The 13,754-nt window shown below is 39.9% G+C and overlaps 1 protein-coding gene across 5 annotated transcripts in view; it reads left to right on the forward strand.

The window, feature by feature from the left end:
- The window catches only part of LOC124613785 (thymidylate kinase), a 66,395-nt gene that overhangs the window by 12,832 nt on the left and 39,809 nt on the right, over positions 1–13,754 (forward strand). For all 5 annotated transcript variants that reach the window (XM_047142507.1, XM_047142505.1, XM_047142504.1 and 2 more), the window contains one exon: positions 10,720–10,828. In XM_047142507.1, the coding sequence (XP_046998463.1) occupies positions 10,720–10,828 (109 nt within the window). The remainder of the gene's footprint in view (positions 1–10,719; positions 10,829–13,754) is intronic.

Here is a 13,754-nt window from a genome sequence, read left to right on the forward strand (position 1 = left end):
GGCCATACTTTTTCTCATTTATCCTCCATGATCTTCAGTTGATTTGTGGAAGCCTTGGTGCGTGGCATCATATATCAAAGTTTGATGTCTTCACTTAGGAAAGTCTGTCTCACTAGCAGTTACACTAGTCTAGATCTTGTTGTCTTTGAGAGACCTATTGCTCTTTTTAGATAAGTTGATTTTACTTTTTCTAGTGTTTCTAGATTTTTTTTCTCTCAGGTGGTCCCATTTAACATCAATCCCGTAGGCCATGATTGGCAAGATTTTTGCGTTGAATAATTTCATGGCCGTTTCTAGACTGAGTAGGCGGATGTTTTTGATGTCCTGTATTGCTGTTATTGCTTTGGCTGCACATTCTGTTGTATGTTTCGTGAAGCATTTGGCTGTTGGTTGCAATGTCACCCCTAGGTATTTAAAGTCTTATGAGATTTTTAATTTTTGTCCTCTGATGTTGATTTCCACATTCTTGGGTGTTTTGCCTCCTTTTCTGAAAATCATCATTTACGTTTTTGTTATGTTTATGTGTAGTTTGTGTTCACTGCACCGTTTATCTATTTTCTCAATTATTTTCTGCAGCTTCTGTATTTCTGTTGTTCCTACGGCTTTGTCATCAGCGTATGCATATACGTACACATCGTCTTCATTTTCTCCAATTCGCAGTACTTCTTCAGTGGCAAGAATGTACAGCAAAGGGCTCATTGGGTCACCCTGTAAGAATCTGTTCGATTGCAAAATGAGGTTCGAAAAAGAGAGGTTGCCTGATATTGTGATTAAGTTGTATTCGAGGATTTACTTGATTATTCTTACCCATATGCTGTCTTCTCCCATTCTGTTTTCCAGTTTTCGGACTATGAGATCTCTTTCCAGTAGGTCAAAGGCTTTGGTAAAGTCTATGAACACTGTGTAGAACATTTGTTTCTTTTGTAGCACTTGGTCAATGTTGTTTAGAAGAAGCCTGACTGCCGTAAGTGTTGATCTTCTAGGTCTGAAGCCCATTTGTCGTTCTGGGAAGTGACTGTCCACACAGGCTTTGATTTTTTGTGTAATTATCTTGAAAACATCTTGAACTGAGTATTTTCTAGGGCTATGCTTCTTTACTTGTTTGTGTCCGTTGGATCTTCTCTAGTTTTGTAGAGAACTTTTATTATCGAGTGTCTCCATTGGGTCGGAATTCTTCCAAGTTCCAGGCATTTGTTGAATAGCTTGATCCATATGTGTTGGAGAGCCTCTTTCGCATCTTGTATATGTTCATTATATATATTATCGGGTCCTGCTGCTTTCTTGTTCTTCAGTGTTTTTATTACTTCTTTTAAATCTTCTTCATTTAGAGATCCCCATACATTTTCTTTTTCCTCTTGGTCTTGCTGCTTTGTATGGATCTTTCGCTGCTTCGTCCAAGTGTTCTTAGAACAATGTTCCTTTTGCTATAGCATTCAGCATCGAACCATATTTTTGCTGTCCTTGTTTTTGGGTTTTTTTTTTTTTAGGAGCTCTTCTATTTTGCCTATTGCTTTTTCAAGGTCTCCCTCCTCTATTAAAGTTTATGTTTGTGTTATTTGTTCTTGTTGGTTTGCTATTTTTTCTTTATCCATTTTTCTTTGTGTTGGTTTGCTATTTTTTCTTTATCCATTTTTCTTTGTGTGGGTCTTTCTTGCTGGTGGTGAGTTGACATTATTTATTTTTATCTTCATTGGAATGTGCTTTCATATAGGAGTGATGGAATCATGCCTCGAATACTTCCTTTTATTTCTCCTCTTGTTAATGTGATATCAATGGTGCTTTTCCCATTATGGCATATATACGTAGGTATTTGTGTATCGTTCAGTAGGGTAAAACCATCGTCTTCTGGGGTTTCAATGACTATTCTTGTTTTATAGTTATCCGTGTTTATTCTGCAGTTGAGATCGCCTGCAATAATGGTGGGTTTGCTGTCGCATTGTTTGATGAGTGTGATTAGTTCATCAATTATTTCTACTGCATTTGTATGGGTTGGAAATAGGCTGCAATTGTATTTATGTATGATGCTTCTACTAGCATACTGTTTTCTTGTTTCCTGCTTTCTTTGGTGGGGGTCATCCAGGATTTCAGTAGGATGGATATTCCTCCCATGGGTCGTCCTCTTTCTAGAATTGCAAGATCCGAGTTTTGCTGAATGTCTGTTGGCGTTGGATTAAGAGCCTTTTTTATTCCCTCTGTATTCCACAAGACAGCTTTTATTTCTTGTTCTTCTGGTTTTCTTCTTAGTTTAGTTGAGCTCTGCTCCCTCTTCTATTTATCTCCTTGGGAAATGAAATTGACGTACTTTTATGTTTTCAGGCCCGGAATTGTGGTTCTTGCGTGATTTGTAGATCTTCAAACAGAATGCCTACTTGAAAGCTTATTTATCGCCCAGTGCCTGCGCAGTTTTTCACATTCTAGTTGTCCCAATATTCTGTTTTATTATTAGTCTGGTTTCTTTCCCTGTACCAGCTCTGCCCTACTACAGTTCTCCAGAATGGTCCCTCTAGTTCATTACCGTATTTACTCGAATCTAGGCCGCACCTGAAAAATGAGACTCGAAATCAAGGGAAAAAAATTTTCCCGAATCTAAGTAGCACCTGAAATTTGGGACTCGAAATTCAAGGGGAGAGAAAAGTTTTAGGCCGCACCTCCAAATCGAAACAAAGTTGGTCCATTGTAATATGAGACACAATTTAGGTCGAATGAATGACGATACAGCTACAGTAGTTTGGTTCGAGTCGTAAGCTTAGCAGTTAAGCTATACCAGGTAGCCATTGCTATGTGTCAGGCACTCCATCCATATTTGTACGGGTACCCTTCCTTTTTCATGTGCTTCGTCTGGTTTGAATTGATTATTTATTTCTCATTGATATAGGTGTTTACGTCACTCTAAGCTAAAAATGCATTACTGTACTGTGTCGTGCATTGTTTGTCGCATTCTGTGTTTACGGCCTGTCGCCGCTCGCAGCATGGCTTGCTTTTGTGCATGCTACCGCCACTTACAATTAAAAAAAAAAAAAAAAAAAAAAAAAAGAGAGGAGTCGTCTCATTAGCGAAACAATGGCAAGAGACTGCTATGTGTTGTTACTTACACTGCTGCTTCCTTTGATAATGATCAACAAGAACCAAATAATAGAATGTGTATGATAGAAGATGTTGTGAATGAGAGTTTAGCGAAAAAAAATTTCCATTTGAAAATCTTTGCAGACACCTCTTTAGTACATTACATTCTGCACAGAAATTAGAGTCATCTTAGATTTAAAAATCTAGTCAATTGCTGTGCTTCATATCTGACTGTATCACTATTAGGCATAAGAATAATATGAATATAAACATGACATGATATGTATATTCTTCCGCGTTTGCTGTTGTCTCACTCAAGTTTCGTAGTTTATTAGGCAGACAGGTATTAAATGAGATAGCAGCAAACACGAAAGAATACATGGCAAAATGTTTATATTTGTATTATTCTTATGGCGAAGAGAATACTGCATGTGATTCACAATTCATAAAAGTTCCTATTAGCAACCATCTCTTCTCACAGGTAGGAAAAAATTCAGAACGTAGAGTTGGCCACATTGACAAACATCCCAAACAGTCTTGCCAATCGGATTTTTGTAGTACATTGAAATGCTGCTACATTCGAAGATGAACAATATGGAATTTGTATTTACTTTGTTGGATAATGTATGAAAATGCAGTGGTCGAAACTCGGGGCGGAGAAAAAAAGCTCGTCTTCCACTTTTTTTTTTTTTGCTGACTCAGAGGTTTTGGTGCCAGTATTTATCTTTGTGCCTGCAAAGCATGCCTGTGTAGCGCTACATATATTAGACGGCAGAAGTTAGTTGTGGCGGCACCTACGAACATTTTTCAGAACTTCCGCTTACTTTGCACTCGATTCTAAGCCGCAGGCAGTTTTTTTTTATTACAAAAACCGGGAAAAACGTGCGGCTTAGATTCGAGTAAATATGGTGACCTGATTTTGGGTTTTATTATGTTGATCATGTGCATTGATTTGGACTTGGGGCTGATTTTGTTGCTGGAACAGAGGATTTCTGTTTATTGTTATCCCCTCTGGTTAAACTTTGTTGTTATACTTAGTTTGTATGTTGTTTCCATCAGTTTTGGTTTTCTCTGGTTCTAAGTGACTTTCCTTTTCTAGAGTTTTCTTTGTTTGCTCCTATATTAATATCCCTAGTTGGTCTTTTAGGAAATCGGCTATCTCCTCCATTTTATGCCTCAGTTCTCCCAGTTCTATGTTATTCTCGTATTTTTTTTTTTTGCTTTTTCCAGAGAGCTGCCCATTCCAAAGATGTCTCAACTGAAGTTCTTCGCAGACCCTGTAGGTGTCTCTTCTGTCTGCCTCTGTCCACTAAGTGGTGTTTCCTGTGTTTCTCCAGTACATGTCGCTAGGTGTCCAACAGTCCACTGTCCACTATGCGCTGTTTCCTGCATTTCTCCGATATATGTCGCTAGTTTTCTGGCAGTGCAGCTGTCTTCTTCCTGGTCGTCTCCTCTTGTTGGATATTCCTAACCTCTCATAGGATTCCTATTCTCCTCCTCCTTTGCTTTTGTTTCATTTTTCAAAGAGTCTAAGCCTTTTTTTATTTCACTCACTGCCTCTAGTAATTCGTTCTTCATTTCCTTCTTCATGTATTGTCCTTCTTCTGCCACTTTTCCGATCTTAATAAGAGTGTTCTCAATACGTTGCACTTCGCTGTCTGCCATCTTTGCTTCCTCATTAGTAGCGGTAAAGAAACACAATGGCTCCCTCCGGCTGTGCATAGACTTTAAGTCAACTGTCAGTATCCATGTACAAGTAGAGAGCTAACCTATACTATGTCCAGAAGACCTCCTTGCAGAGCTTGTCAGAGAGGAATATTTTTGTAAAATAGACCTTGCCAACACACATTTGCAGATCCTGTTGGATAAGGAGTTGTAAAATGTTATAGTTATCAACACTCCCTTCGGCTTATGTAAATGCAAGTGCTTGCTTTTGTGATGTCTTTCTGCACAACAGTCTTCCAGAGGTAGAGGTACTTGGAACAGTTAACCATGTTTATACCCACTTGCACTATCTATCTCCACGGCTTAATTGCTACACATCATGACCAATTGCAGAAACTTTGCACACTCTTTACTACATTACATGATGCAGAGTTAGAGTGCTGCTTGGATAAATGCCAGTTTTTTCAGGCTCAAGTGGAAAAGTGGAATACCTCGGGCACTCGCTCAGGAAAGAAGGGATCCAGACCATTGACTGCAGTAGCACAGCTGTCGACTCTACCCCGTCGTGCCTAAAACTTACAGGAGCTGCAAGTTTTTTTTTTTTTTTCTTCTTCTTCTTCTTTTTGGGAAGGCGAACTATTATTCCATGTTCCTTCCACAAGTGGCCTGTATCATACATCTGCTAAATGAGGTGCAGAAGAAGGCATTCAGTACTGGTGGATGGTTGTGTGTGACGGTGCTTTCACTCAGTGGAAGAATATGCTATGTTCTGCATTGTGCCTCACGCCCTTTTTGTCATCACATCCACTGATGGTGGCCACATATGCCTCTCCATAGGGCACTGGTGCAATGTTGGCACTTTGTGACAATGGCAGTACTGAGCAACTGACCACCTATGTGTCAGACACTGGCAATTGCTCGAAAGAACTACATGCATATACAAAACAAAGCTTTATCAGTTGTCTTTGCAATTAAGAAGGTCCATGTTTACCTTTTTGGAACTAAGTCCTCATTAATTAAAGGTCGCAAACCAATGGTGGCGTTCTTTGGCTGTGCGCCAGTCTTCCAAAACGGACAGCACAACGGCTCTGTTGTTGTGCATTTTTCTTCAGCTCCTACACTTATACCATGAGATACAAGCTCAGAGTACAAGATGCTGATGTGGATGCTCTGTTTTTCGTACCTATGGGACAACGCCCGGCCTTTGGCCAGTAGGAAATCCCCCGTCTCCACATTGATGGGGAACCCTGACAAACCTTCGATGGCTTCCCCATTACAGCTACACAAATTGCTGCTCACACATGCTGTGATCCAATCTTGCTGTCAGTCATACTCTATTTGCTCCGTGTATGACCCACTTTTTTTTCCAAAGAACACCAGTCTGGCCCTGGAACTGTGTCCCCCACTGTCTGTCGGTCATCACAAGTGTCCTCTTGGTTGACACTGAGGCTGATACTCACCATGTCATCATACCAACTGCCCTGCAGCCTCAAGTTTTTCAACTGCTCCATCACAGCACTGTGGCATTTCATAGATGAAAGCAGTAGTTTGATGACACGTTTACTGTCAGGGTTAAACAAGGACGTCAAAGCCATGGTCCACAGCTGCTCTGCTTGCGCCCTGCATCAGACTTGTCTACCCCGATCTTTCAGCCCTGGCGCACTCCATTGCCCACCCCTATCGCTCCTGGGACAGCATCCATTTGGACTCTGCAGGCCTCTGTCTGAGCTGTGTTGGTTCATAATCGTGAACACTACCCATATGTGGTCAGCATGGCATCTGCCACAACAGATGCCAGAATTTACATGCTTGTCCAGATTCTCACCATTGAAGGGCTTCTTTGAACTATCATGTCAGACAATTTGCCCCAGTTCATGGCAAGTTTCTAAAGAATTATGAACCTCAGATGGCATAAAACACATTTTTAGTCTGCCATTTCATCCATTCTCCATCAATGAAGCAGAGCACATGGTTCAGATATTTAAGCATCAAATGTTGAGGTGGGATTCACTACCACTACAACAGTGCTTATTAGAACTTCATGATCTTCATAACAGTAGATACGTCCTGTGATTGTGGACAAGGACAAACCACAAGCCACGTGCTTCAGTGCCCTTTGTGCCTGCATGAAGATTGATCTCCTGCAAACCACTCCAAGCACCTTGGAGGTTGCCCTGTCCATGATTGTAGTCCAGTGGAGGTCCTCCATGGGTGACAACCGCAAACTCTCCACCATCTCCTGGCCCCGTGAACCCTGGACCCGGCATGCCGGGTGATATACTCTAACACAGTAGTGTGGGCACACTTTTATGGGGCAATAGAGATGTGGACATGACTGCGGTGATTACCTTGTACAGTTGGTGCCTTATGACAGTTGATGCCGTGAGATGTTCAGAGCATCTTCGCACCACACAACACTGTCCAAGCACTTACTGACATTGCCAATGTAGGTGGGCCACTCTGTCCTAGACAGCTAGTTTGACAACCACACGGGTGTAACTTGCACTCCAGAACACCAACAGTGATTTCTGTTGACCACATGGAGGTAGAGGACTCCACGCAGCCTCTGCAATGAAACCCATGTCACCATGTTCTGGCATGATGCCAGATACTCCCATATCCTGACACCTTACAGTGTGTTTCAACGTAAGGATACGCACCGTGCAAACAGTTCACCTGCCAGTCATCAACCTGGACGCTTCTGGCCATATGTGCCCATTTCATGGAGGATAGACCTGGTATCCGGCCTGGCAACATTGAAGGATTTCTCCATTGTCCATTTTTCATGTTGTTGTCTTCTGTCCGTACTCAGTGTTCCACTGTTGATGGTCCCCAGGCCAATCAGCAAGCCTCAACTGGTTTCTTGAGTTGTTCATGATATTTTGCTAAATCCCACTCATTATAATTACCAACTGTATGTGCTGCCACTATAGAGTGGAAAGCAATTATGATTTCATAGCCGAGTGATAGTGAGCTGACAAGTTGTAGACAGAAAGAGAAGTGTGAACATTTCTAGGCCAGAAAATGAAACAAAAACTAATTTTGTTTCCCTTTCTCCACAAATAAACCTGTCATTTTTGATATACATCCACACTTAAAGAATTTTCTAGTGCTTTCTAATTTCCCGATCTACTTAAATGATTTACCTGAGACATTGGAGGCCTCTTTAAAAACTATGATGTTTTGCTGGTGACTCTAGCATACTAATAAAGGGCTCAAGCACATTCATAGCAGGTCCATTTACGAGAATAATAAAATGAGTGTACAAATGGTTTGTAGCAAACAGTTTAACCATCATTGTTACAAAGCCTAATGTTATGCGATTTCAAAAAACCAAAATTACATATCTGCTAGATGTTATAAGACAAGGGGCATTGGCTTCTTTCAGACCTCCCATTTTTCTCATAATATAAATCTACAAGTTTATAAAGTAATCCAGAAGGTATTTCTTTAATTATCAGTGTGATTAGATTTAGCACAAGTCATAATGTGTTGTTAATATACTGTACAGAAGCATCCTGCAATGGCTGCTTGTACCTGTTAATGTATAATTTGATTCTTTCCACATCCCTGAAGGCTTCATGATGGGGTTTATGGAACTTATTGCACAATTTAATTAATCCCACTTACAAAACTGAAGAGCTTCCAGTAAGGGAATAGCTCAGTTACTAAAGCAACCTGCAGTAGGTATAGCTTTGTATCACAGAATGTGATAGGTACCCTTTACTATCGAGACATCTCGGTTAGCATTTATTCATAATGGTGAGCATACGTAAAAAGCCAGAAATTATGTAAAATTGCCATCTCTCTCTCTCTCTCTCTCTCTCTGTGTGTGTGTGTGTGTGTGTGTGTGTGTGTGTGTGTGTGTGTGTGTGTGTGTGTGTTTTGCATCACAGAGTTAGATTGTGCAAATGCTTAATGCTGTGTATTTATATTCAGGAGAAGCATCAGTCAAATCCAAGTCCAGGTATTCAGTTTTCAGTTTGACTTGGTTTCTCAAGGTCCCTGAAGGTGATTTCCAAGATGGTTCATTTTAGAAGACCCCAGCCAATTCCCTATACCATTCTTGCTGAACTTGGTTTGACTAGTGCATCATCAATGGGACATTAAACCCCAGTCTTTGTTTTTTCTTTTATTTTATTTTCCCTTCATTCCATCCCATTCCCAGTGGCCTTTTTGTTTGTGTTCTATACTTCACAGCAGTTGTTTTCCAATACAGCTGATAAAAACACAAAACAAGGTAACAACAGTATACATATGTAGGAAAGTTCTGGTAGAATGTAAGTAAATTAGGGGTAAAGGAGACCACTCACTAAATAGCATAAGCATTGACTCGGCACGCGTGCATCCCCCCCCCACACACACACACAAACACCTATACACCTGCATACCGACTTGACACACAAGTGCGTGTGTGCATGTGCGTGTATGTGCGCGCATGCAGGTGCATGTGCTGTAGCTCGATAAAGGATTTACTCTAAAAGCTAGCAAGTTTTCTTCCTCATTTTTGTGTGCCTGTCAATGACTCAATGCTTCTTATGACTCAGTGTTCTGCTATTTAGTGAGTGGTCTTGTTTAGTGCTAAATTATTAACAACAGCATGCCTACCTCTTCAGGCGATAGATTCTTCCTTCAGTGAGGAAAACTAGAAAAAGGTGGTGAGTGGTTTGAGGAGTGGATGTTGCACATGAATTGACAGGAATATAATGTGGAATATTTTAAAATAATTTCATGTGTGTTAGCATAACTAAGCAGTACGATGTTTCAGGGAAGAAAATCTGGTTAAAATATGTACATAAGAAAATAACAATTTAAGAAAAGGAAAAGACTACATATTGTACAGTGGCCATCTGGCACCTGGATTTATGTTTGTAGGAAATCCAGAATGCACATGCTACTGGTCTTCTGTACTATGCTACCTTTTTGCTTCACAGATTTTGTAATTTATAATTCTGAACTACATTACTATACAACACTTCATTACATTACCGTACATGACATCAGAAACAAGTTAGGTTTTCTCATTTGTGTTGACAAATGAGGAAATTATGATCCTGACACTAAGAGTACTGTTTTGTTTTTGTGTGTTTCTATGAGTATAATAGTTGCATGCCTGAAAGTAAATACTGGTTGCCCCCTATTTGTCTCATTGTGAATTTGGCAAAAGTTATGAATATGATTTTCCTTTTCATTCAGTTAACTATTTTTTTTCCATCTAATTAGCTTTGACTTTTCGACAGCTCTCTCATTAGTGTTGTTCAGTTACATTTGTAGATTTGAAATTTCATCTGTTGTTTTGAGTGGTCTGTTATTCTGTTCCAGATGATTACCTTGTATGTCCCAACTCCAGAAGTTGCCTAGCCATTTTTATTGAAAAGTTACAGCTGCCAAACACATTTGCTACTTTTCGAGTTTCCATGTTTACTTCTTGATGTGGGACCAATTGTTACACAAGATATGTTTTGTTAGTTACAGTCTGCTCCTCACTGCACTGCAATGTATTTCTTGTAAATGTAACCACAGTCAATGGAAATTTTTAATTGCTCATTTATGCTTATAATGGGACTATAAACAACCTCTACTGACAAAAGAGAGACAGTGATCCATCATATTACGTGTATCTCCCAGTCAATATTATCATCCCACTCCAGGCTGAAAGAGGTTCCTCTGCTAATCTTGCAAAAGCAAAGGTGTGTGTGTGTGTGTGTGTGTGTGTGTGTGTGTGTGTGTGTAAAAGGGAGGGGAGGGGGATATTGTAGCTGATAGTTTACTGGATACACAGCATAAATTTTTTACCACAGCATTTTTGTATTACTTTCTTTATTAAACCAGCTGCACTATTCAGTTGTATTTATAAATGAATATTTTTTTAGACACACTCAAAAACAATTTGAAAGGAATAAGAAAAAGAAGAAGAAGAAGAAGAAAGGTCAGAATATGTCACTTGTGTAATCTGTAAATATAATGAGATATCATTTTATCTGTCCGTAGATCGCTCAACTGCCATTGGTAAAGTGATTGACTCATACCTGAAAAAGGAGGAAGAACTCCCAGACAGGACCATACACCTTACATTTGCTGCAAATATATGGGAAAATGAGTGAGTTACTTTTAAGCAATGGAAAGTCCACGATGGAATAACAACAATATTATGAAAAGGAGATATTGGTATTCTCCACATAGAGAGGACATGGAGTCTCAGACAGACACAATGAAAAGACTGCTGTACATTTTAGCTTTCACCAAAAGTCATTCTGAAGTAGAAAAGACACACACATTCCCACAAGCACAACTCACACACACAACCACAGTCTCTGGCCACCGTGGCCATGCAGAGACAGTGGTCTTGTGAGTATGTGTGCCTGAGTTGTGCTTTGTTTCAAAGATAGTGTGTTTTCTACTTCAAAAAAATACTTTCTTGCCAAAAGCTAAATTGTATAGCGGTCTTTCCATTTTGCCTGTCTGCGACTCAATGTCTCCTGTATATGGTGAGTAACAATCTGTCCTTTTCAATAATAATAATAATAATAATAACAATAATTAATACTTAAAAATACAATCTAATTGGATATATAAAAAAATCTGGTCACTAAATGGCAGCAGGAGAATGTGCATGTAAAGGTATTTAAATTTGCAAGCTTTCAAAGCTCTTGGCTCCTTCTTCTATCAGAACTGTTGAAGGGGAAGGAAGATGGATGAAGGAAAAGATCTGATGAGGTGTAGGAGATGGAGAGAGTTTGGAAAAGTTACCCCTAGCTCTGGGTAAAGGGGCTTACTGATTGGGATGACAAGGAAAGACAGATTGTTGGGACTGCAACAGATGAGATTTGAAACCTGAGAGCTTAAGGATAGAAGATAGGGTAATATGCAAGACAGAGATTACTGCCAAAACATCATGTATTAGTTAATAAGAGTGGAAAGCTAAGTGTATTGTATGTGGTAGAGGTGGAACGGGGGGGGGGGGGGGGGGGGAGGGGGGGGGGGGTTATAGAAAACTAATATGGAATGGGCATAGCCATAGAGGTTGGTGAGTAGATTTTTTTAATCTATCCAATTACATTATAACCTATCCTTTTCATATAAAGTGAGTTATTTTTTGTCATTTATAAATATTTATGAACTCAGAAGATAGAGCCCAATTAAGAACACATCCTGCAAATTATTTTTCATGCAGGGAAGAGGGTACATTGAACCACTTTGCTGAGAAGGATGTGCTTAACAGAAATGAGGCAGCAAGTTAGGTGTGCATTGTGACACAGTCTGGAACAGAATACTGCACACTGTTTTTTGTGAATGTAGTTAGATTAACATTGTATCTGACTGACTTGATGAGGTTTGAGTGATGCAAATATATGTAAGCATTTCGCATTTTCAGCCTACTGATACTTTGGAATAATGTTGGTCAAATTCCTCATTTTCGTGTCTGTGGTATCCGTAGCTGCTGTGTAAATAGGTCATCAATAGTGATACTGTGTGTGCAACTACTGAATGCATTTTTTTCGTGTTACACTTTTCATTGTTGTTGTTGTGGTCTTCAGTCCTGAGACTGGTTTGATGCAGCTCTCCATGCTATTCTATCCTGTGCAAGCTCCTTCATCTCCCAGAACCTACTGCAACCTACATCCTTCTGAATCTGCTTAGTGTATTCATCTCTTGGTCTCCCTCTACGATTTTTACCCTCCACACTGCCCTTCAATGCTACATTTGTGATCCCTTGATGCCTCAGGACATGTCCTACCAACCGATCCCTTCTTCTAGTCAAGTTGTGCCACAAACTTCTCTTCTCCCCAATCATATTCAATACCTCCTCATTAGTTATGTGATCTACCCACCTAATCTTCAACATTCTTCTGTAGCACCACATTTCGTAAGCTTCTATTCTCTTCTTGTCCAAACTATTTATTGTCCATGTTTCACTTCCAAACATGGCTACACTCCATACAAATACTTTCAGAAACAAATTCCAGACACTTAAATCTATACTCGATGTTAACAAATTTCTCTTCTTCAGAAATGCTTTCCTTGCCATTGCCAGTCTACATTTTATATTCTCTCTACTTCGACCATCATCAGTTATTTTGCTCCCCAAATAGCAAAACTCCTTTACTACTTTAAGTGTCTCATTTCGTAATCTAATTCTCTCAGCATCACCCGACTTAATTCGACTACATTCCATTATCCTCGTTTCGCTTTTGTTGATGTTCATCTTATATCCTCCTTTCAAGACACTGTCCATTCCGTTCAACTGCTCTTCCAAGTCCTTTGCTGTCTCTGACAGAATTACAATGTCATCAGCGAACCTCAAAGTTTTTATTTCTTCTCCCTGCATTTTAATACCTACTCCAAACTTTTCTTTTGTTTCCTTTACTGCTTGCTCAATATACAGATTGAATAACATCGGGGATAGGCTACAACCCTGTCTCACTCCCTTCCCAACCACTGCTTCCCTTTTGTGCCCCTCGACTCTTATAACTGCCATCTGGTTTCTGTACAAATTGTAAATAGCCTTTCGCTCCCTGTATCTTACCCCTGCCAATTTAGAATTTGAAAGAGAGTATTTCAGTCAACATTGTCAAAAGCTTTCTCCAAGTCTACAAATGCTAGAAATGTAGGTTTGCCTTTCCTTAATCTTTCTTCTAGGATAAGTTGTAAGGTCAGAATTGCCTCACGTGTTCCAACATTTCTACGGAATCCAAACTGATCTTCCCTGAGGTTGGCTTCTACCAGTTTTTTCATTCGTCTGTAAAGAATTTGCGTTAGTATTTTGCAGCTGTGACTTATTAAACTGATAGTTCGGTAATTTTCACATCTGTCAACACCTGCTTTCTTTGGGATTGGAATTATTATATTCTTCTTGAAGTCTGAGGGTATTTCGCCTGTCTCATACATCTTGCTCACCAGATGGTAGAGTTTTCTCAGGACTGGCTCTCCGAAGGCCGTCAGTAGTTCTAATGGAATGTTGTCTACTCCGGGGGTCTTGTTTCGACTCAGGTCTTTCAGTGCTCTGTCAAACTCTTCACGCAGTA

The sequence above is a fragment of the Schistocerca americana genome, chromosome 4 (genome assembly GCF_021461395.2).
Source record: "Schistocerca americana isolate TAMUIC-IGC-003095 chromosome 4, iqSchAmer2.1, whole genome shotgun sequence".
NCBI classification, from domain to species: domain Eukaryota; kingdom Metazoa; phylum Arthropoda; class Insecta; order Orthoptera; family Acrididae; genus Schistocerca; species Schistocerca americana.